At 40.9% G+C, this 25,739-nt stretch overlaps 1 protein-coding gene across 1 annotated transcript in view; it reads right to left on the minus strand.

The window, feature by feature from the left end:
- Positions 1-1,997: 1,997 nt before the first annotated feature.
- LOC124502645 (cat eye syndrome critical region protein 2) overlaps positions 1,998-25,739 on the minus strand; it is a 77,842-nt gene continuing 54,100 nt past the window's right edge. Inside the window, exons 9-18 of the mRNA XM_047067361.1 lie at positions 22,194-22,323; positions 21,652-21,689; positions 21,472-21,563; positions 21,130-21,256; positions 19,998-20,386; positions 19,250-19,378; positions 18,214-19,060; positions 5,511-6,930; positions 3,230-3,341; positions 1,998-2,481 (exon numbers count right to left, since the gene is read on the minus strand). Of these exons, the coding sequence (XP_046923317.1) occupies positions 2,476-2,481; positions 3,230-3,341; positions 5,511-6,930; positions 18,214-19,060; positions 19,250-19,378; positions 19,998-20,386; positions 21,130-21,256; positions 21,472-21,563; positions 21,652-21,689; positions 22,194-22,323 (3,290 nt within the window). The 3' untranslated portion in view covers positions 1,998-2,475. The remainder of the gene's footprint in view (positions 2,482-3,229; positions 3,342-5,510; positions 6,931-18,213; positions 19,061-19,249; positions 19,379-19,997; positions 20,387-21,129; positions 21,257-21,471; positions 21,564-21,651; positions 21,690-22,193; positions 22,324-25,739) is intronic.

The raw sequence follows: 25,739 nt of genomic DNA on the forward strand, positions 1-25,739 counted from the left end.
CATACTGAGAAGGGAGGTTAAGGATATAAGAATTTACGGATTTCTTCCTATATTGTTCACAGCTTCTAGCAACAGGGAACAGGGGGTGAGGGGCTGGGGGAGTGTGGAGAAAAGGTTACCTTGAGTGGGTGGAAGGAAAGGGAACAAATCAACCCAACTATTGCTTATGGTCCGCTCCTACCCACGCCCCACGGTCATTCAGCACAAAGCAATGCCTCCAACTTTGGTGCCAGGGGAACAGACCCTGTGCTCACTGTGCTCCCAGTTATACAGCAGCCAGAGGCCTCTCACCCAAACCAGCTTTCATGCAAAAAGAGAAAGGCTGTCACCAGCACAAGGCTCTGGGCCTAGACCAGCTCTAAACAGACCCAAACCAGTTGTCAAGACCAGTTGGTCTTTCTCTCCTCCCTGCTTCTACACAAACACAAAAACAGAAGAGGTAATGCTTCGGCCATGCTAGCTTACACTAGCTTAGGGGCTAACATGGAATCTGTTCTTCTTACAGGGATAAGGCTGACCTCTTCACTCCTCCAAACCAGATTATGCCAGTGATAGCTAACAAGAATTAGGATCAAATGAGAACACAGGCTCAAAACTCATTCCACATAAAAGCACATCAAATTTAAAATTGAAGTCTATTAGAGAAAAACTTGTATTTTTGTGCATTGTATCTTAAAGGCTCCCTGTGTTCCCTATGCAACTCTTAATCCTACCTGAGCTGTGAGCCACAACGCCAGGTCAAAAGCATTCCCTTATTTTTATGAGTCTCCATTACACTGGAGCTGGTATCTTGGGTTTCCATCGGTATAACATGGATTATTTCCAATTTGTTTCTCTTCCTGATAGCACACGCTTAGCAAACTTTAAACATGTTGGCTCCACGTTTCATCAATGATGCTGGAATTGGAGGGAAAAGATTCTACTGGCCCCTCACAAGGCTGAATTTGTAAGAAACTAGGGCAGATTAATAATATATGGAAGCTTTTCTACTATCCCAAAGGCATGCTTAAAAATATGCTATTCTTTACAAAAACCTGTAATTTCAGGGCATTTTTCCTTAGTCTTAATTTTTTCTTTGTGGGATATTCAAAAGTTTAAAACATAGGAGTCCTAACTTTGGTGGCATCTCAGCTAAAATCAAATATAGAATGCTAACCAGGGACAATCCAGTGTAATTCACTTCTAAAACTGTAACAAAGTAATTTAATACTGTAAAATTGTTTCCTATCACAGGTATGACAAATGATTTCCAAGAACTTGTTCCTGAAAGCTATTTTAAATCACCATGACTTATCTTACTATGATTCACTTAAAATGAATAAAACCTATATATACCGAGATATTCCTAAATTCAACCTGTAAATCTATAGAATACATTTTTCCTATTCAAAACTGTGCAATTTCTTTATTGTACTAACATATACAAACCTGAGTAGTCACTTCCACAAAATGTGATTCGTGTCAGAAAGCTTTGTGTGATGCCTACCAGATCACAGTCCCAGCAGGTCTGTGACGAGGATGATTCATTTTGTATTTTAATAAGCAAAACACTCTAGTGATCCCAATTCCTGATATTGGTTTACAACTATCTGGTAGGGCTGGTGGCAAATCAGGAAGGGCACTGCTCTCTGAAATCCAGGATTTAGGCCACTGGATGAGAGGGAAGCCAGTCTTGTGGGCAGACGCTCCTGGTAGAACATGTGAGAGCACTCTGCCTTCCAATGGAGAAAGCCCACAACCAGGGTGTAGTGCAATGGTACCCTCTACGGCTGATCGGAAAGAAGGCCTTTAGCTAACAAAGGACTGCTAGCCACTGAGGAAATAGTGACATTTTACAAGAGTAAATTTACCCTACCCTCTTCTCCAGCTCCTGAAAGTATTCAGTGTGATATGATTGTAAACAAATGAGGATCACTCTAGTGCTGTGTGCCCACCATAGTTAGGACTTCCATTTCTTCCACACCCCCACCCACCCTTCCCACTTTATGTACAATACATTCACCACCAACAACAAAAATTATTTTTAAAAGGCAACATGAAAATTCTGTAAACTGGACCCAGCTCCAAACACATTAATACTACGAGTAGTCCCTTCCCCAAATATATACCTGAGTTTAGCTGCTCATGAAAGTTTACAAGCACCACTCCATTCATAAGTATGACCCCTCCCCCAAGTTTAGGATGATCTTCCCTGAAAAAAGAGTCTCAGGACTTAGAAAAGCTGTCACTAATTTCAGTTCATCTGTTTTTAACTATCAGCCATGCAAAGATCCCTGCCCAAGGACCGCTGCAAGCTGGTGTTAGTCTAGGACTCTGGGAATGGCTCCAGCTCTTGGATGGCACGAGTGATGCACTGTGAAGGGGTGTGGCGGGGGAACAGGAACAGAGATGGGCAGGGACCGTTCCCCTAAATTCTCCATGTTCCAGTCTTCATGCGCAGCTTTCTGTTTCCTTGGGGTTTATTTCCTCCTTGGACTAGCTCTGAGAGAAGCAAATAAAGACAATGTAAACAAAATTGACAGCTGTATTGTTTAAAAAAATTAAGTAAGCTGAAGAGCTGTACACATTCCTCTCCACCTGAAAAATGGCTTGGTTTTGGTTTCAGCCATCACAGTTTACTTCTGGAGGGTGGGATCTAAAATTCTGGACCTCCTGATCCAGACCCCAACCTCGTCACTCAGGAGCTGTGGGATTTCTTGCACATTAGGGAATGGAACTGATGTCAGTGAAGATAATTAATTCACGGCAGTCAAGAAAGAGATTAAATGAGATGCTGCATGCAGAAACCCTTAGCACGGTGCCTGGCAGAAAAGCAGCACTTGAAGGTAGCTACAGTTCTTTTAAAACTGGACTAACCAGTCTCTCTAAGATGAAATTGGTAGAATAAAAAAAAAACAAAGCTATCTTATCAAAATAAATGCTAGTGGCCAGTTAGGAAACATGAGGCTTAAACAACCCCAAATAGCTGGTTACCACAAGGACAGAAAAAAGGAACATACGGAGACAGCACAGGAGCTACTTCTGAGGTCATCTTCTCCTGGCTTTTCCCACCACTGAATCTACTTGGAGCACAGGGCCCAAGGGGCCCTTTTTACTTGGCTGCCAGTAGGACATGAAGCACTTCCCAGAACACCTTAAAAGATTTTTTCAGAATCACAACAAATTCACAATAAACTATTCCCTGCCACCTCGAAGAATAACAAAAATTCTAATTGCTGGTAATTTTTACCTGATCAAGAGGAAGTGTTGGGGGTTTATGTGGTGGCAGCTCTTCCTGTGACGTTGCTGGTGCTGGGGTCTTTGGGAACGAGGACTGTGACTGGACCGGATGCATTTGCATTCTGTAGCCACAAGAAAGCATAGTTAAGAATTAATGAAGACACATTAATTAAAAATGAAAAGAGACACTTTAATCACAAAAATCTGGCAGATACTGCCTTAATTATCTAGGTAATCAAACTTGAAATCAATACTGGGACAAAGTGCCATCGTGTGCCTCCAGATAAGATGCAATAAGAAGTATATGACACTGGGGCACCTAGGTGGCTCAGTCGGTTAAGCATCCCACCCTTGATCTCAGCTCAGATCTTGATCTCAGGGTTGAGTTCAAGCATGATGTTGGGCTCCATGCTGGGCGTGAAGCCAACTTAAAAAAAAAAGTAAGTACATGACACCACCTATGTAGTGTTCTTGACAAATGTTTAATTGGACTCCAAACATGAGGAAACAATGAGAAGAATCCAGAGATTGGGACAGTCTACATGAGAACTAGCCTGGAGTCTTTGAAAAACAAAAGAAAACAAAACAATGATAGCATAAATGTCTCAAACTAAGAGATTAAACAGACATAGCAACCAAACATATACATTAACCTTAAATGAATCCTGGATGGGAAAAAAAAATAAAACAAAGAAATGTAGCTTCAATGTTTTATTTTTCGAGAATGACAGAGCGTGAGCAGGAGGAGGGGCAGAGAGACAGAGAGAGAGAGAGAGGGAGAATCTGAAGCAGGCAGCAGGCTCTGAGCATCAGCACGGTGCCCGTTGTGGGGTTCGAACTCATGAACCTTGAGATCATGACCTGAGCTGAAGTAAGACACTTAACTAACTGAACCACTCAGGTGCCCCAAGAAATGTAGTTTTAAAAGATATTTTGAGGGGCGCCTGGGTGGCTCAGTCGGTTGAGCATCCGACTGCAGCTCAGGTCATGATCTCACGGTCTGTGGGTTTGAGCCCTGCATTGGGCTCTGTGCTGACAGCTCAGAGCCTGGAGCCTGTTTCGGATTCTGTGTCTCCTCCTCTCTCTGCCCCTCCCCTGCTCATGCTCTCTCTCTCAATAATAAATAAACATTAAAAAAAATTTTTTTTTAAAGATATTTTGAGGACAACTGGAGAAATTAAGTAAGAACTCTGTATTAAATACTATTAGTGTTATTTTCCTTGGGTGTGAAAATAGTTTGAGATTGTGCTCCAGGAAAATGTCGTTATTCTTAGCAGATGCATGCTGACATATTTAGGGAGAAAGGGTCAGGATGTCTGCAACTTACTTCCCAATGGTTTAAAAGAAAAGACAAAGAAAAGAAACATAATGTACTTAGTGAGGCATAAAACAAATAGGGCACAACATTAAATGGGGGAGAGGTTTTGGAGGTAAGGTCTTCTTAGGTTGGCACTGAAGAGAGGCACATTAGTTTTTAAGTTGGATGGTATTGGTTTTATGATTAAGCTTCATAACTTCATTTTTTTTTTTTTTTAAGTTTAAGTATTTTGAGAGAGAGCAAGAAAACAAGTGGGGTAGAGGCAGAGAGAGAGAGAATCCTAAGCAGGCTCCACCCTTCCACCCTCAGTGAGGAGCCTGACTCCGGGCTCAACCGCATGAACTCTGAAATCATGACCTGACTGAAATCGAGTTGGATATTTAACCAACTGGGCCACCCAGGTGCCCCTAGGCTTTATAACTTTATATAAACAACTTCATTTAACCACCTTTTATATATTATTAATTTGAAAATTTCATGGATCATAGGTCACCTCATCACTATTTGCAAGAACTCTTATGGGGACAGTATTTGACTTGTTTTAAGAAGAAATGACAGATAAGGGATAAAACCTGAGCATTACATGTGATCCCATAACCTCAGGATTTGAGAAAGACCCATTTTACCCTAGTCAGAGTATCCGAACTTAGCAGCATATTGACGCCTGTCTATAGCTCTCAACTGGAGCTATCAAGTTTCCAGGGTCAAAATCTGTCATTTAAATGCGAATTCACTTTCACGAGGGAAAAAAAGTGCCAAAGATAAAATCAGACTCTAAGGCTGATGTACTTCCATTAAGTCTTCAATTATCAATGAGTCACATGTTTTTCTTGGACCTAGACTGCTAACATTTATCGTCATTCCTAAGGTCATTTTGCTCTTCAAAACTAACATCTATTTCTTTTTTCAGAAAAACAAAAAAACCCCAAAAAACAAAAAAAAACAACCCAAAAACCACCTAATGTAACCTTACCCTGATGATCTGTACATTTCTTGGAAAGGTCCCCTTATTCCACTTCCAGTGCCAATCTGTTCCATCATTACAGCTTGAAAGTGACCCAGGCCATCTTCCTGGCAGCGATAGATGGGGCCCTCCTGAGAGAGGCCGTTGGGCTGGGCAGCCACTGGATGGTGAGGTGGGTGAGCAGCCACAGGGGAGGAGTAAGCTCTGGGCTGGAAATGACTGGCTGGCCGCTGAGGTGTATAAGGAGGCCCTGTCTGTAGCATCACACCATGGGGTTGGAAAGTAGATGAACCAAATCCCATCCCTGAACTCAGAGGTGGAGGAGTTCCATAAAGATATTCGTTGGCTGACAATGAGCTCTGTCGCTTGGTAGCTGCATTATGGTTGTCCAGGTCTAAAAATTCTTTGGGACTCTCTGGTCTCTCCATAGATTCATCCAGCTTTTCTTCCTCTGGAACAGGATTCTGCCCATCAGCTGAGACTACTTTAGCAGCCACTGCATCCATTTGGGTTGGGGAAGTTAAGGCAGCATTCAGTGTCTCACAGCCTTGCAGATTAGCCAAGGTGCTCTTATCTGAGAAGAGGGGCCTTGGTGGGGGAGGTGGATTAGGTGGGAGCCCACTTGGGCTTCCCGGGGGATGAAGATGTCTCTGCCAGTCAGAAAAGCCCTGTGGACACGGATAATAAGGAGTTCGCTGATAGTGATGGTAGGAAGGCTGAGGTGGTGACTGGTAGGAATACCTCATTCCTTGGTGGGGGCGATACCGGGGAAAGACTCCAGAATGAGGGTTGCTAGATTGAAAGCCCCTAGGGGGAAAATGCTGAGGATGGGATACTGAGGGTTTACTTCCCATCACAGGGCCCAAACCTTGCAGGCCTGGACTGATGTGGTAATGGGTAGCTGAATTTGGGTATTCCAGGCTGGGCATGTACAAGGGAGAAAACTGGCTTACAGTGCCTCCCATCAAACTGGGGTCTGTGTTGGGAGGTGTAGCTGGGTTCTGTCCTGCACATGGCATGGTTTCCTGTAGTGTTTTACCTCTGGGGCAGAGTGGCTTTTCTGAACCACTACCACCAAGGCCCTTCCCCTCTGATCCACAAGGGGATGCTTCAACAACTACTCCATTTTCAGGTAGAGCCCCTCTATCTGCCAGAGTGGAGAGGTCTCGCATACATCCTTGAGTGGCTGGGCTGGTATAGCCGCTCTCTGAGGGCCACGTATTCTTGTTCTTTGTTGCTTTACAGTTGTCTCCAGAATCTGAGGAGTCGCTTTTGAGCTCTGGGCCCTCTGTTTCCCTTTCTTGTGGTGAGCTCTGCCTGGTACAGTCGGTCTGCAAGGGAGGTGTAGGGTGAGGTAGTTGTTTGAGGTACACGCCCTCTGAACCACCAATGTTTGGTGGTTTCTCCTCAAGCCCAGGCAAGGGATCTGCTGTAAGTGAAACACAGAACAAAATAGTAATTCAGTAGCTGAAATGATGACACTGATGGAGTTAGTAGTAAAAAGAACATGAAAGCTGTCAGATAAGGAGAGATAGGGTTGGGGTAGATGTGCGGCCATTGAAACTTCAGCTAGAAATTGAGTCCCAGGAAAGGATGATGATATTGAGGTCCTTGCAAACTCCCTCTTATAGACCAAGAGGTAAGACCCAGCACCTCTACAGCTACTCATAAAGTCTGCCAAAAAATGGAGATGCCCTTGTTTCCCTCTTCCTGTGTGGTCACAGATCACTAAGTGAGGGGGAGATAATTCATGGCTCATGGATTCCACAGAGATGCATGTCACATATGGAGATACAATAAGATACAATGAGAAGGACGAGGACATGATGGGTATGTATCAAGAGGGCTGGATCCCTGACTTGTGCCCTTTCAGAACACAAGTTCCACAGCAGCAGGGACTTTCTTTTGTTCCCTACCACTCTTAGTACTTGCACAAAACAGGGACTCAATTGATATTTGCTGAATGAATGAAAATATCTTGTCTGGATGTCTTGAGAACAAGATGTCTTACACGATAAAACTCGAAAGGCATCTTTAACACATTACAGAAATTTAATAAACCCAAATAAATTAATTTACTAGACTCAAATGCTTAATTAGAAATTCAGAATTCTTTACCTTGCTATTGTATCAAACCAAAAATATGGTCTTACTATTACAATCCTTTGGACAGGACAGAGTTGTTGCTCAGGTGGATCAAAATACAATTCTGGTAACAAATTTTAAAGACAAGATTAAGGATTCATAACAACTTTATTTATTTATTTATTTTTAACGTTTATTTATTTTTGAGACAGAGAGAGACAGAGCATAAACAGGGGAGGGTCAGAGAGAGAGGGAGACACAGAATCCGAAACAGGCTCAGGCTCTGAGCTGTCAGCACAGAGCCCGATGCGGGGCTCGAACTCACGGACCGCGAGATCATGACCTGAGCCGAAGTCGGACGCTTAACCGACTGAGCCACCGAGGCGCCCCTCATAACAACTTTTAAAGACCGACTAAAATCTTGGTCAACTAATGAACTAATAATGCTGTCTTCAAAAATCAAAGGCAGGAGCTATACAATGAAAATTAAATCTACACTTATCATTATTTTATCAACATAAAACATGGCAACTAACAAATAGGCTTATCTAGTTTCACCAGAGGGACTGTACTTCTAAAGCTTCTTCCAGACTCCATGTGAAATCAGTATTAGACAATTCTGTTAGAGCTGGTTTTCACAAAGCAGGCCCTATCTCAAAAGAAACACTTTTATTTATTTTTTTTATTTTTGTTAATTCTTAAAATGTTTATTTTTGAGACAGAAAGAGCACAAGCAGGGAGGGGTAGAAAGAGAGGGAGACACAGAATCTGAAGCAGGCTCCAGGCTCCAAGCTGTCAGCACAGAGCTTGATGAGGGACTTAAGCTTATGAACTGTGAGATCATGACCTGAGCTAAAGTCAGATGCTCAAACTGACTGAACCACTGAGATGCTCCTCAAAAGAAACACTTTTATTTTTTTTTTTTTATAATTTTTTTTTTTTTTTTCCAACGTTTATTTATTTTTGGGACAGAGAGAGACAGAGCATGAACGGGGGAGGGGCAGAGAGAGAGGGAGGCACAGAATCGGAAACAGGCTCCAGGCTCCGAGCCATCAGCCCAGAGCCTGACGCGGGGCTCGAACTCACGGACCGCGAGATCGTGACCTGGCTGAAGTCGGACGCTTAACCGACTGCGCCACCCAGGCGCCCCAAAAGAAACACTTTTAAAAAGTCTGACTTGGGGAAGATGGCAGAGTAGGAGGATTAGTATCAATAACCCAAAAAATGACTTTAAGGCTGAAAGAAAAGACTCTCCACAGCTATATGTAGAGCAGGGGCCACATCAAAGAGGGTAGGAAGAACAAAGGTATTGACAGGAGTCAAATGGACTCTAGGACTGTCCACAGGAGGGAAGGATACAGCAGACACAGAGAGAGGAGAGAAGCAGTTCCCCAAGGCAGGCACCCCAGGCACAAGGAAATTACATGGGGAAGATGAATTCCCATAACATTTGGCTTTGAAAACCAAAGAGGCCCAACAATCTGGGACGGGGGGGGGGGGGGGGGTGGGGGCGGATGACTTAACACCCGAAACTAAAAATCAGTGGGCTTGGCTCTGGGAGAGACAGGAGGGCAGAGTCCCTGCCCTTAAAAGAGACAGCACAACAAACATAAACAGCCCCACTGAGATAAAGCTTAGAAGCAGCAGTTTGAAGACCTGGTGTATATATATGGTAAGGAGATTTATTTACTAATCTTGAGTGTATGCTAGAGGGTAGGGATTTTTGGGACACCTCTCTAAGAACAAAAGAGTTGAAAGGCAACATTGTCTCACCTGCCCAAGGCTAGATAGATGGACACCTGTAGGAATCAGAGCAGTGCCAATACTTGTTACCTGGGTTGCTAACAAAGAGCCCAGCCCCAGCATTCTCCTGCAGAAACACTCCATCCAAGCCCAGGTGAACTTTTCCTGGGCAGCTGCAGTTCCCTCCTGCATCGGACTGGCTTGGAGCTTCCTGGAACTGTATGGGCCCTACCCCCATTGCCCTGTTGACCTGGCCCCTCCAATATGCCCTTGGCCAGAGCCCATCCAAAGTGACGGCACAAGCCTGGCAAGGTACAGGCAGCCCCAACAAGGCCAAACACTACTGCAAAGAGACTCCTCCTGCCCCAGAGAACGGGGAAGATAACTACACATACCAGTCTGACTATGGCCCTAGCAGTGGGCTGGGGGAAGACAGGTGTTCTGACTGAAGGCCAAGTCCACCACTGAAAGCTTCTCGGAGGACAATAGAAGGAAAGTGCCCAGCAGTTTGGTGCTACTGCATCTCTAGCAAATGCCTGGATTGATTCAGCTCAAGCCCAAGGCAGCCCCAGATTGGGCCACTGACAACACAGGGATCAAACCTTACCCAAGACAAAGAGAGCCATTGCACACAACTGGAATGAAGGCAAATGTGGCTCAGCTACAATACCAGGGTGCACACAACACACATAGGAGACACCCCTAAAGTGCTAGGTCGTGGTGAACAGGGGACACTGCACTGAAGGGCACTACAGGACCTCTTCTTCACAACGCCACTATTTTTAAGAGCAGGAGACATAGCTGACTTTCCTAACACAGAGTTAGACAAAACAAGGACATAGAGGACTATGTCCCAAAGGAAAGAACCAAGCAAGACATAATCACAGCAAGAGAGCTAAATGAAACAGGTAAGTAATATGCTCAATAGAGAATTTAAAGTAATGGTCATAAAGATACTCAAGTTAGAAAGGAGTGGAACTCTTCAGTGAAACTCTCAACAAACAGAAAACAAAACAAAACAAAACAAATCAGAGATGAAGAACTCAATAACTGAAATTAAAAATACACTAGAGGGAATAAACAGACAGACTAGAGGAAGCAGAAGAAAAAATCAGTGACTGGGAGGACCAAGTAATGGAAAGCAATCAAGCTTCACAGGCAAAAAAAAAAAAAAAAAAGAAAAAAAAGAAAAAAAAAGATTTAGGGAACTCAGTGACAAGTGTATGGATCTCAGAAGAGAGAGAAAAGGGGGCAGAAAATTTATTTGAAGAAATAATGGCTGAAAACTTCCTGAATCTGGGGAAGGAAGCAGAAATTTAGATCTAGGAAGCATAGCGAGTCCTCAACAAAATCAACCCAAGGAGGTTCACACGAAGACACACACAGGAATTAAAATGACAAAAATGTAGTAATAAAGAGCAAGTTAAAAAAAATTTTTTTAAAAATTTTTAACGTTTACTTATTATTGAGAGACAGAGCATGAGTATGGGAGGGGCAGGGAGATGGGCACAGAATCTGAAGCAGGCTCCAGGCTCTGAGCTGTCAGCACAGAGCCTGAAGCAGGGCTCGAACTCACAAATCGCGAGATCATGACCTGAACCGAAGTTGGATGCTTAAGCGACTGAGCCATCCAGGCACCCCCTCCCCAAAATTTTTAGCATTTATTCATTTTTGAGAGACAGAGACAGAGTGTGAGTGGGGGAGGGGCAGAAAGAAAGGGAGACACAGAATCTGAATCCGGCTCCAGGCTCTGAACTGTCAGCACAGAGCCCCATGTGGGGCTTGAACTAATGGACTGTGAGATCATGACCTGAGCTAAAGTCAGAGGCTTAACTGACTGAGCCACCCAGGTGCCCCAAGAACAAATTTTAAAAGTAGCAAGAGAAAAGAAAACTGTTACATACAAGGGAAACCCTGTTTCAGCTCATTTTTTAGCAGAAATTTTGCAGGCCAGAGGGAGTGGTATAATGTATTCAAAGTTCTGAAAGAAAAAAAAACAGCAGCCAAGAATACTCTATTCAGGAGGGCTCTCATTCATAATAGGAGAGTTTCCCAGACCCCCCAAAAAAGTAAATAAATAAATAAATAAAGGAATTCATGACCACTACACCAGCCCTATGAGAAATGTTAAAGGGGACTGAGTGGAAAGGAAAGACCATAAGCAGGAGTAAAAAAGGTAGGAAGCACAAAAGCAGTAAAATTAAGTATATCTATAAAAATCAGTCAAGTGATTTACAAATAAAAGGATAGAAAGTATGATAGGATATACCTAAAACCTGGGAGTGGGATGGTGGGAGTTAAGAATAGGTTCAAACGGGGGCGCCTGGGTGGCTCAGTCGGTTAAGCGTCCGACTTCAGCCAGGTCACGATCTCGCGGTCCTCGAGTTCGAGCCCCGCGTCGGGCTCTGGGCTGATGGCTCGGAGCCTGGAGCCTGCTTCGGATTCTGTGTCTCCCTCTCTCTCTCTCTGCCCCTCCCCCATTCATGCTGTGTCTCTCTCTGTCTCAAAAATAAATAAATGTTAAAAAAAAAAAATTAAAAAAAAAAAAATAGGTTCAAACGTAAGTGACCATCAACTTACATATTATATGCAGAAGATGGCGAATGTATATGAATACACATACAAATATATATATACATATACATACATACATAATGGTAATCACAGATCAAAAACTGGCAACTAATATACAAAAAATAAAGAGAAAGGAATCCAACTATTATCACTACAGAAAGGCACTAAGTCATGACAGAAGAGAGCAAGAGAAGGAACAGTGGAACAGGGATCTACAAAAACATTCATAAAACAAGTAACAAAATAGCAATATGTACATACCTACATATTACCTTGAATGTAAATGGGCTAAACATTCCAATCAAAAGACAGGGTGATGGAATGGATTAAAAAAACAAAAACAAAAACAAAAACAAAAACAAAACCCATCGATATGCAGCCTATAAGAGACTCATTTCAGACTGAAAAACACCCACAGATTGAAAGTGAAGGGAAGGAGAAGCCTTTATCATGCAAATGAATGCCAGAAGAAAGCCCAGGTAGCAATACTTGTATCAGACAAAACAGACTTTAAACAAAGACTATTAATAACAAGAGACAAAGGACACTACATAATCAGTAAGGGACAGATTCAACAAGAAACAGCAACTGTAAATATTTATGCACTTAACATGGCAGCACCCAAATACATAAAGCAACTAATAACAAACATAAGGAAGTAATCACTAGGAATAATAGTAGGAGACTTTATTATTTTTAACATAAACTTTTTAAAGTTTATTTATTTTGAGAAAGAAGGCATGAGGAGGGGAGGGGCAGAAAGATGGGAGAGAATCTGAAGCAGGTTCCATGATGTCAGCGCAGAGCCCCACTGGGGCTCGAACTCATGAACTGTGAGATCATGACCCGATTTGAAATCAAGAGTCGGACGCTTAACCAACTGAGCCACCCAGGCACCCCTATTTTATTTTTAAAAGTTTATTTATTTAGGGGTACCTGGGTGGCTCAGTCAGTTGGGGAGCTGACTTTGGCTCAGGTCATGATCTCATGGCTCTTGAGTTTGAGCCCTGCGTCAGGCTCTGTGGTGACAGCTTGGAGCCTGGATTGGAGCCTGCTTCAGATTCTGTGTCTCCCTGTCTCCCTGTCCCTCCCCCGCTCACACTCTGTCTTTCAAAAATAAACATTAAAAAAAATTTATTTTGAGAGAGAGGGAGGGAGGGAAGTTAGGAGGGAGGGAAAGAGACAGAGTGTGCACATGTGAGAGCAGGGGAAGGGCAGAGCGGGAGAAAGAGGATCCAAAGCAGGCTCTGCACTGTCAGCACAGAGCTGGATGTGGGACTTGTAACTCACGAACTGTGAGATGACGACCTGGGCTGAAACAGAGTCAGGCGCTTAACTAAGTCACCCAAGTGCCCCAATAGTAGGAGACTTTAATACCACACTTACATGAACAGAAAGATCGAAACAGAAAATCAGCAAGGAAACAGTTGCTTTTTGAATGACATACTTGACCATATGGATCTACCAGATATATTCTAAAGAATTCCATCCTAAAAGGGCAGAATACACATTCTTTTCAAGTGCACATGGAACATTCTCCAGAACAGATCACATGACAGGCCACAAAACAAGTCTCAACAAATTTGAAAAGACTGAAGTTGTACCATGCAACTTTTCTGACCATAATGGCATGAAAGTAGAAATCAACCACAAGAAATCTGGAAAGAACACATGAAAGTGAAATAACATATTACTAAAGAATGAATGGGTTAATCAAGAAATCAAAGAGGCAATCAAAAAACACATGGAGACAAATGAAAATACTACAGTCCAAAATCTTTTGGATATAGCAAAAACTATTCCAAAGAGGGATGTTTAGGGGCACCTGGGTGACTTAGTCGGTTAAGCATACAACTTTGGCTCAGGTCATGATCTCACAGTTTGTGAGATTGAGCCCAATACCAGGCCTCCACTATCAGCACAGAGCCCGCTTCAGATCCTTGGTCTCCCTCTCTGGTTCTCTCCTGCTCATTTGCACATTTTCTCAAAAGTAAATAAACATTAAAAAAAAAAAAAAAAAAGAGGGATGTTTATAGCAATGTAGGTCTACCTCAAAAAGAAAAATCTCAAATAAACAACCTAGCCTCATACCTAAAGGAGCTAGAAAAAGAATAAAGCCCAAACCAGTAGAAGAAAATAATAAAGATTAAAGGAGAAACAAACAAAATAGAAACTAAAAAAACAATATAGTAGATGAAACCAGGAGCTGGTTCTTTGAAAAGATCAATGAAATTGACAAATCTTTAGCCAAACTCAGAGAGAGAGAGAGAGAGAGAGAGAGAGAGAAATAACAACCAACACCACAGAAATACAAAGGATTATAAGAGATTATGAAAAATTAGATGCCAACAAATTGAACAACCAAGAAGAAATGGATAAATTACTAGAAACATAACCTAACAAAACTGAATCAGGAAGAAATGGAAAATTTGAACAGGCCATTTCCAGCAAATAGAGTCAATAATCAAAAAACTTCCAACAAACAAAAGTCCAGGACCAGACAGCTTTACAGGTGAATTCTACCAAACATTTAAAGACAAGTTAATACCTATTCTTCTCAAACTATTCTGGAAGATAGAAGACGAAGGATAGCTGCCAAATTCATACTACAAGACCAACATTACCCTGATACCAACACCGGATAAAGATACTACCAAAAAAAAAAAAAAAACAAAACAACAAAAACAAAACAAACAAACAAAAACAAGAGACCTATAGGCCAGTATCTGTGATGAACGAAGACACAAAAATGTTCAACAAACCAAACACAACAATACACTAAAAAAAATCATTCACCATGATCAAGTGGGATTTATTCCTAGGATGCAAGGGCAAATTAATCAACATGATACATCACCTCAACAAGAGAAAGGATTAAAAATATGTGATCATTTCAATAGATGCAGAAAAAACATTCGACAAAGTACAAAACCCATTCATGATAAAAAACCTTCAACAAAGTAGGTTTAGAGGGAACATACCTCAATATAATAAAGGCCACATATTAAAAACTCATAGCTAACATCACACTCAATGCTGAAAAATTGAGAGCTTTTTCCTAAGATCAGGAAGAAGAAAAGAATGTCCACTTTCAGCAGTACCTTTATTCAACAGAGTACTGGAAGTTCTAGCCACAGCAATCAGACAACAAAAAGAAATAAAAGGCATCCAAACTGGTATGGAAAATGGAAAACTTTTATTACTTCCAGATGACATGATACTACATATAGAAAACACTAAACACTCCACCAAAAACTACTACAACCATAAATGACTTCAATAAAGTCACAAGTACAAAAATCAATATACATAAATCTGTTCAATTTCTATACACTAGTAGTAGAAAGAGAAAATAAGAAAAAAACTCCCATTTACAATTTTACCAAAAGTAATAAAATACCTAGGAAGAAACTTTAACCAAGGAGGTGAAAGGTCTAAACTCTGAAAACTATAAAACACTGATGAAAGAAACTGAAGATGACACAAATGGAAAGACATTCCATGCCAACGGATTAGAAAAACAGATATTGTTAAAATGTCCATGCCACCCAAAGCAATCTACACATTTAATGCAATCCCTATCAAAACACTAACAGCATTTTTCACAGAACTAGAAAAAATAATCCTAACATTTGTATGGAACCACAAAAGACCCCAAATAGCCAAAGTGATCTTGAAAAAGAAAAACAAAGCTGGAGGTGTCCCAATCCCAGGTATCAAGCTATACTACAAAGTTGTAATAATCAAAACAGAATGGTACTGGCACAGAAAAAGTCATATAGATCGAAAACAAAACAGAGAGCCCAGAAATAAACCCACAATTATATGGCCAATTAATCTTTGACAAAGGAGGCAAGAATACACAATGGGAAAAAGACAGTCTCGTCAACAAATGGTGTTGGGAAAACTGGACAACCACATGCAAAAGGATGAAAGTGGACCAATTTTCTCACACCTTACACAAAAACCAACTCAAAATGGATTAAAGACCTAAATGTGAGGCCGAAATCAAAACCTTGGAAGAGAACACAAACAGTAATTTCTCTGACATTGGCCATAGCAACATTTTAAAAATAAGTCTCCTGAGGCAAGGGAAATGAAAGCAAAAATTAAGTATTGGGACTACATCAAAATAAAAAGCTTCTGCAGAGCAAAGGAAACAGTCAATAAAACTAAAAGATATGCAAATGACATGTCTGATAAAGAGTGAGTAGCCAAATATATTAAGAACTTATATAACTCAGCACCCAAAAAAATAAATAATCCGATTAAAAAATGGGCAGATGAAATGAACAGACAATTCTCCAAAGAAGACATTCGGATCACTAACAGACACATGAACAGATGCTCAACATCACTTATTATCATGGAAATAGAAATCAAAACAGAATGAGATATCACCTCATGTCTGTCAGAATGGCTAAAATAAGAAAAATAAGAAACAACAAATGTTGGTGAAGATGTGGAGAAAAAAGAACCCTCTTGCACTGTTGGTGGGAAAGCAAACTGGTACAGCCACTGTGGAAAACAGTAGGAGGTTCCTCAAAAAATTAAAAATAGAATTACCACATGATCCATTAATTCCACTACTGGGTATTTACCCAAAGAATATGAAACGCTAATTTGAAAAGGTGTATGCACACCTGTGTTTATTGCAGCATTATTTATAATAGCCAAGATATGGAAGCAACCCAAGTGACCATCAAGAGATGAATGGATAGGGGTGCCTGGGTGGCTCAGTTGGTTAAGTGACCGACTTCGACTCAGGTCATGATCTCACAGCTTGTGAGTTCGAGCCCCATGTCAGGCTCTGTGCTGACGGCTCAGAGCCCGGATTCTGTGCCTCCCTCTCTCTCTCTGCCTTAACCCACTCGCATTCTGTCTCTGTCTCTCTTCAAAAATAAATAAACATTAAAAAAAAAAAAATGAATGGATAAAGTGGTACATATGTACAATGGAGTATTACTCAGCCATCAAAAACAACAAAACATTGCCATATGCAATAACATGAAGGAATCTACAGGGTATTAATGCTAAGTGAAATATAAAAAAACAAAGAAAAGAGAAACAAACTGAAAAACAAGAGAGACAAACTGAAAAACTATAGAGAACAAACTAATGGTTACCAGAGGGGAGGTGAGTGTGGGGACAGGTGAAACAGGCAAAGGAGACAAAGAGTACACTTATCATGAGCACTGTGTAATGTATAGAGCTGTTGAATCACTATATTGTATACCTGAAACGAATATAACACTATATGTTAACTACAGTGGAAGTTAAAAAAAAAAAAAAAAGTTTCAGTAGATATCCTAGTAACTAAATACATTAATTAAAACAAAAAGTAATTGCGTTCTAGGCCTACCATCAATCTTATGTGGAATTTTCATATTTGATAAAAGTCTAGGTGTCTATTCTCCAGTCATGCATTAAGAAAATTATATACAATACGTGGTTGACCTCTATCCCAGAAAAAAGCACTAATTACACAAATTACTCTTTTAATTTTTCTTCTCAATTTTCAGGTTTACTCTCTTAAACGACATTTCTAAGACATTTCTTCAGGATTTGCTAGGTCTCACTTTTTTTCATTCTTAGTAGCTATAGCTATGTGTCCAAGGAATAGAAGGATGGAAATAATTAGGCTTTAAGTACTAAAAAGTTATTTCATAATGATAAATTTTAAGACAGCCGTTAATAATAATATTTTTTTAAAGTTTAATTATTCTGAGAGAGAGAGAGAGGGAGAGGGAAGGGGAGAGAGAATCCCAAGCAGACCCTGCGTTAGAAGCGTGGAGCTCGACCTCACAAACCTTTGAGATCATGACTGAGCTGAAGTCAAGAGTCAGAGGCTTAACAGATTGAGCCACCCAGGTGCACCAAGACAGCCATTTTTAAAGGCAGTTTGATGATGCCATGGTTGAAAGCATGGGTGCTGGACTGAGTAGGTCTGGGTTCAAATGTCAGCTCCACCACTTACTAGTGAGATGAGGGCAACCAATCTAAACCTTTGTGCCTCAGATTTTCCACCTGTACAAACAAGGATCATTAAATAGTAGCTAGCTCAAAAGTTTGTTTTGAGAACTGAATTACTATACGTACAAGTCTCAAAAAGACTGCACATTATGGTAAGGACTACATTTGTATAATGATCATTACCACCAGAAATCCTTTCAGATCTTTGGCCCAATCCTGAGTGAGTGGTTCAAGAAAAAGAGGCTGTAAATGAGTTTGATAGTCTTCATAAAAAAGATCCCTTATGAATTAATAGCTTAAATGTCAGAAGTCAGACAAAAGTGATGGTGTAAATTACCTCGGTCATTTTCAGGCTCTTGTGTTTCACTGTTATCCTGTGTCCTCCCAGGATTCCCCAAGGTAGGCTTGGGGGCTGACACACTTACTGATGCCGAGTGAGCTACCTGTGGAAAAGGGCCAGGTAAATGGGGCGGTGTAGGCTGTCGGGGGTGGTAAGGCACACCTGGTGGGCAAACTCGGGAAGAAAGCTGCTGCATGGCAATCATCTCTGGGCTGTCCATCATGGAGTCCCCTCCTTGCACCCCCCGCAGAGCCTGGGAGGGTGCTCCAAATAAAGAACTTGGCGTTGGGGCTGGAGGTGGCTGTAACCGAAGTCCACCAGATTTACAGGGTGGTCGCATATACCCTGAAGAAGCAACTCCATGAGGTAGAAAGCTTGATTGTTCAGTCCACTGGTTTGGGGGGAGAGGAGGTCTCATCACTCGGGAATCCATCATATGACCAAGAGTGCGAGGTTGGTGAGAGGGTCCTGGCCCCATGGGGGGCTTCTCATCTGTGCCCAAGGGTCCTGGGTTTGTAGCACCATGGTTCCCATTCCAGACAGCAGAGTGTACTCGATTCAGGTACTTGTATGATCGGTACATGTGGCTGGGAGGAATTTCTGAGCTTTCAGGAAAGTCTAGGGGTCGGGCTGGAGCCCCACCATGCCTGGGAGGAATAAATCCTGACTGGAATTGAGTTGGGGGATAAATATTTCCATCCTGACTGGGGCCACCCATCTGCCTAAGCTGCAAGGATCCAGGATGTGATCCCATGTTAGTAAGGTGTGTCAGTCCCCCACACACTTGCTTCTCTTCTGGTGTGCCTAGCCTGGGTCCTCGGTGGTTGTTAATTCCAACTGGAGGCTGGCAACAAGAAAAGAGAAGAAAGCAATGTTCAACAGATGCATAGAATAAGTAATGTGCTTAATCTATAATAACAGACCCTACAGAATAGGAGATAATGAATTAAATTTAACCTGGGAAGAGACTAGATTTCTGAAATTTATCGTGAAATCCTTTGCATCTGCATATTCTGAGTATCAGGTTGCTTACTTGCATGGCAAAAGGCTGATGCTGCTGTACAGGCTCTCCAGGGTGTGGTTCTGGGACTCTAGAGGAGACATATAAATTGGCAGGATCTGATCCTCGAAGAGGGCCAAATGTTCCTGGTACTGCTGGCCTCTGGAGGGTGTTGAGTAAAGGCAAGTTGGGGAGAGGTTAAAAAAAAAAAAAAAAAAAAAAGCACAGAAGACATTAAGTAGAAAACAAGGACGTTCCTGCATATGGATGTACTGCTAAAATAACACAAAGACCTTGAACAACTCAGCATAGGGCCAAGAAAGGGAAGAACGTCAGCACATGGGCTCACCCAGATCAGGGCTAGTTCCTGGGCCGAAAGCAATCTCTCTCTATAGGACAGACTGCTGTTTCTTAATCTTTTTTTCATAACTGCTTCCTTCCCCAAGAGCCTCTTAAGCCAATTTTCCCCCAACTGCCCTGCAACATATAATTTTAATGCTACAGATATTCTGTGTATTTTAAGTACTGTATGTATTTCTGCGCTTCGTACACAAAGAGTTTTTTTAAAATCCCAACTTTGGCCCATACCGAGAGTATGTCAGATTAAGAGAAAGATTTAAAATAAGAGGAAAAATGAAGAAAGAATGGACAGATGAGAGGCAAAGAAATCATCCACATACAGAAAAATTATTTTGGAAGAGGAACCGATTAAAAAGGCTTCACCTCTCTTTGAATTCACCAACTAGGAGCAATCACAACAGAATTTTAAGCTATTCCTTACCATCTGGTTTAAAAGGGGTGCCTGGTTGGGCATCCCCCCATAATGTAGGGGACGAGAAAAGCCTCGGCCGTTTGAGGTGCTCCCCTCCCGAGGGAGCTGTGTGGAACTACTGCTAGGATTATCTCCAGAAGAGGGAGCTCGGCGTGCAGGTGGCAAGGACTTTCCTCCATTCTCCACTGGTTGCTGTTTCTTGCTGGGCCCTTCAGAGTCCCTGGAGCGGGTCCAAACGTGGCTTCCGCCACTTCTCCCAGCCCGGCTCCGTCTCTTCTCTCGCTTTTCATCCTCTCTGATCCAAAATTCTTCATCTGTGTCTCCATCTTCCCCAGGAAAATGCTTCATCATTGCCCGATGGAAACACCTCTCTAAATTATCAGACATCTTGGTATATTCTGTGGGAAGATACAAGGATTGACTTCCAGATACAGCTTTTACAGGACATAAAAAAAAAATCTCCTACCAATAGACAATAAAAGATGCTATTTGGGTAAACTCTGGAGCTTAATCTCGCTTGAGTGCATATTATGTTGTACAGCTATGGACACAAGAAGAAGGTACTGTTTTTGTCCTAAGAGGCTCTAGGCTGTATGGCTGGAAGATGACTCTAGGACTATTACCTTAAATGAGTACAAATAAAGGCTAAAATGCAGAATTATTAAATACAGTGACTGTATTTAGTTAGAAGCTGCTTAGTTTTTAAACTAAAGCATTTAAGCTACTAGAGCCTTTTATATTATTTATTATTGGATATATACTCTATGGACTTCTCAAGATGACTTAAAAATCTAGGGTCAGTCTTGTCAGTGGTTAACTTGCTGAATGAAGGAAGTGCAGTACAAACTAAGCCCAGCCTGGTCTTGAAGATAATGAAAACTAACCTGAGCCCAGTTAGCCACCAGATATACTCTCTTGTCACACAGGATAGGAGTGGTTCTGGCACATATTGTGTAAGTGGTTAGAATGGCCAATCCTATGGCTTTTAATGTGCATTGTGTTCATAGCCCCAAAGAAAGGTCTGATTCACTTCTGAAAGAGATGCACTTCTATTTTTGTGTATTTCTAAAAAAGAAGGCATTTTATTCTTGGTTGAAATGGTATAATAAGTGTATCCATAGCAGACTCCTTCCCCACTTACCACTACTTTCCCCATTGTATTTTCGACAATTCCTGAACATAGTCTTCATGTCATTTACAAATTCCTCCTTGGTACAGTATAAACCTCCATTCAGTTTCTTCTCCATGCTTGAGATATCCATGGGGACCTAAAATAGGACACATTAAATTATAACATGCTGGAGAAAAACCATCTTGTAGTCCCTGTGAGGCAAAGGAATCATGCTATTATGAGATGCTCAGGAGCATGGCATATATCCAGCAACTCTGATTCTCAAGAACAACAGGTGAACTTAAAAACAGTGACAAAAATCAAGAAAGAAACACACACCATAGAAGGTATAACTGTAAAGGCAGCCTCTACCTTAATAATCTGGTAATAGTTTGGGGCATACGATTCATCCACAGGTTCTAAAAAGGGCCAAGAATCCTTGTGAGCCTTTACCACATCGAGAACTGAAAGCCAAAGAAGAGAGCTGCATTAACTCAGTCACACAAGAGTATTTCTATCAGAAATAGTTAATAGTTGAGAATGGGAACTGACCTTTATACATGGCAGTGAAATCATCATCCAACTCAAAGCTGTGAATCACAAAATAAGAAATAGTAACTTTGATAACCTTCTCTCCTTAGCTCTCTTACTTTAATCACAGACAGGCAGCTGATTGTACCAAGGTTTGGAAGAGTCCCAATAAACTGTTTTTAAGGTAAGTTTGTGACACTGATAATCTCCAGAAAAGAATTGTGAAGATGATGGTTAGTAAACCTAAGCAAAAAACGGAGTATCATTTTCCTCATCCATAAAATGCTGGGGTTGACTCAGATGATCCACACTTATGATTCTATAATGTTAGTTATTTCATAGCACATTATTTCTTGGGCTATATTTTCCCTTAATGAATATTTTTATAATCTAAGTAACAGTAATACAGAAAGGCATACAGAAGAATGAGAAGCTTATGAACACTGAATATTACCTACCACACAGGGTTGTTGTAAGAATTAAATGAGCAAAGTGCTTAGCACAATTCCTGAGTGCTTCCTAAATGTTACTGTTTGCTACTGTTAGTATCATTAAATACTCACAGGTCTTTAGTCTTTTTTTCTTCTCTCATGGGGGAGTTAGGGTCCAGATGGGAAAGTTCTGGGGGGAGCTCCTTCCCTTGGGCCAGCAGCCACGCCCTTTCTTCCCTGAGCTTTCTCCTCTTTGCTCGATCTACAATGAACACAGTGCATTACGGTACAAGTGAGGTAAGTGCTTTTTAGAGGATTAGATTATATGTTAAGCATTTTGAGAAGAAACAAAGATCACCAAAACAGTATCATAAAATTATTCTTGCTTCTTCTGCCATCCTCTTTTGATAATTAGGATGATTCTATAGAAGGAATGCTTTATGAAAAATATAATCTTGTGGAACTCATTTCCTTTATGCATATTGAAATCAATGGTTGGGGGGAGGGATGAGGGTGGTATGGCAGGCACTGGGATGGAGAGGGAGGAAAGAGCAAGGCTGAAAAAAACAGAATTAGAAGAAAAAGAAAAAAAAAAGATTGAATGAAGATTATCCTTCTTTCAATACCTGAGGACTTTCCTAGTTCTCTCAGAAAAGCAACATCCCCCTTTAAGGACCAGATTCTCAATCCAAAACATATACAAGATTTTATATGCACATGTAAGCACTCAAGGTTTTGCATTTGCAAAAATATCCTTGCACCCCAATTGTCTTTGCTCTTCAATCCACCCCCACCACTGGCAGCTGGACCCTACTAAGCCAGGGTAGTAATAAATTTGGCTGGGAAAGAGAGAAAGATGCCAGCTGGAATGGGCAAAGATCTGGAAGGCACGGATGATTTTTTTTCTGGCTCACAGCCACAGCCATGAGAAACACACTTGGCATTCCACTATTAGTCTGATGGGACACTCACTGCCAGCAGGGAACCGGAAGGTCAGGAGTAAAGAAAAGAGCCAGGAAGATAAAGAACACTGTCAGAAAGAAAGACACAAAAATGGAAGGGAGAAGCCAGGACAGACCTTCTATTTTCTTACCCGAGAGACAGACTCCACATCTGCCCACTGCTATGAGTATGACATGACCCTGCTAATTTTGTTTTTGTTCTTACATTATCCCTTATAAACTTAAATCTTTATTTGCTTTAATTAGTGAAAGGCACTTGGCTATCAATGACTTATATTACTTTTTAAAATACGATTTCAAGACTAAAGAACAATGTAACCAAGTTAATGAATATCCATGAACCTAACAAACTGGCAGATTTTAAGATTTTTGCTTTATTAACTTTAATACAGTACTCCACAGCTTAATTATCCACTTTCCAGTTGGTTGCAATATGTCTGCATCTTGTAAATGGTATTATAATGACAATTCTTTTGACATATCTTCTCACGCATGCATGTGAGGTTTTTAGGGTCCACAACTAGCAGCGGAACTTCCAGATAGTGAACTTCATCAGGCCTGGTCAAGGTGATTTCCAAAGGGGTACAGCTTTTCTCTCAACAGCAATTTGAGTGAACTCACACTCACTTGGTAGGATAAAAGGCGCATTTTTGCCAAACTACTGAGTATTGATAAGGAATTTTGATGTTTTCATCTGCATTTTCCTGACTGGAGTGATTACTTTGCCCTATTTTCTTTGGGTTGCTACGTTTCTGATTTAGATAAATGCTTTTAATAATCTGGATAATAAGACTTTGTTGCTGATTATGTGTTAAAATTATCTTCTTCCAGGGTGCCTGGGTGGCTCAGTCAGTTAGGCATCTGATGTCGGCTTAGGACATGATCTCACGGTTCAGGAGTCCCAGACCTGCATCAGGTGAGCCCAGCTTCTCTCTTCCCCTCTCTCTGCCCCTTACTCACTTGCACCCTCTCTCTCTCTCTCTCTCAAAAAAAAAAATCTTCCACTTTGACTCATCTTGTCACTTTGTTTATGTTTGTGTCATATGTAAGTTTTGAACAATTTGTGTAGCCGAACATCAATCTTGCTCCCTTTATAGCTTGTGTTTTTTGTACTTATAACATTCTTTTTTATTCTGACATCTTGAAGACATTCATCTATACTGTCTTCAATTTGGTTTGGGCCTTTAGTTCATCTGGAACACAAATGGGAAGCAGACATATAATTTTCTTCCTCTGATTAGTAAGCAATTGTACTGGTTATGTGGTACCGGAGAACCCACATTCCTTCCCAAGGCCTGTTTCTATGTAGTTTACTGGGTTCATTTCTATCTCTATGCCAATATCATTCTCTTTTTTTATGTTTTTATTTATTTTTGAGAGAGAGAGAAACAGCAGGGGAGGGGCAGAGAGAATGGGGGACAGAGGATCCAAAGCAGGCTCTGTGCTGACAGCAGCGAGCCCAGTGCAGGACTAGAACTCACAAAACTGTGAGATCTTGACCTGTAGCTTAACTGACTGAGCCACCCAGGCACCCCAATACCATTCTTTTATTCACTGTTATTTTTATTTTGTTATCTGTAAAATAAGTGTCCCCACGATACTGTTTTTGGAAATTATTATCTTGGCTATTCTTAGCCCTTTGCTCTTCTGTATGAACTTTAGGAATGTAAAAGGATTTATTTAATATCAAATATTGAGTCAAGGTCAAACTTTCTCTCTAGTGCAATAATTTTTTTAAGTTGGTTTGTTCAAATCAAAACTAAAAAGGTCTATATACTGCATTTGTCTGTGTCTAAATTTAGCTGAATTTGTAATAGTGTTCCCTCCAATTTGTTGGAAAAATTGGGTCATTTTGTCTTTGTGTAATTTCCTGCATTCTGGATTTAGCTGATGGCATCCTCACTGTGGTGTTAATGTGTTCCTATACCTCTTGGATTTCTGTAAATTGAATTATATCTAGAGGCTTTGATCAGACAAACATGTTTGATTTTTTGGGCAATATTATTTCATAGATGGTGTTGTATATATCTTTTTTCATTACATCAGCAGATATAATATCTACTTATCTGTCTTTTGTGATTTTGTATTATATCAGCGTTAACTTCATCTTTCCATTACTAAGTTCCTCATCAGTCTTTCAATTGATGATTAACTAGAGTTCCAAAATAGAATTAAGCTGCAGACAAAAATATTTGTATGATCATTTTCTCAGTACTTTCAAGGTATATACCTAGTAAAAATGCATAGGAGAGAAGTCAGTTCATTAAATACGATGGATGTATTAGGGCAGGGGTTTGCAAATGGCAAACTACAGAATGTAGGACGGTTAGCTGATTGTTTTTAGAAAGAAAGAAAGAAAGAAAGAAAGAAAGAAAGAAAGAAAGAAAGAAAGAAAGAAAGAAAAGAAAGAAAAGAGAAAAAGAGAAAAAGAAAGAAAAAGAAAAGAAAGAAAAAGAAAGGAAAAGAGGGAAAGAATGAAAGATTAATGGGAACACAGCCCTGTATTATCTCTAAGCTTAAAATATTTACTATCTGACCGTTTATAGAAAGTTAGCTGATTTCAGGGGTGCCTGGATGGCTCAGTCAGTGGAGCATATGACTCTGGATCTCTGGGTTGTGAGTTCAAGTTCCACACTGGGCATGGAGCCTACTTAAAATAATGAATAAAAAAAAATAAAAAGCTTTATATTTTAAAACTTTAAAAAAAGTTAGCTGA

This window comes from Lynx rufus, unplaced genomic scaffold, assembly GCF_022079265.1.
Source record: "Lynx rufus isolate CCGP_SWC_20201006 ecotype Redwood Valley unplaced genomic scaffold, mLynRuf1.p SCAF_7, whole genome shotgun sequence".
Classification (NCBI taxonomy): Eukaryota; Metazoa; Chordata; class Mammalia; order Carnivora; family Felidae; genus Lynx; species Lynx rufus.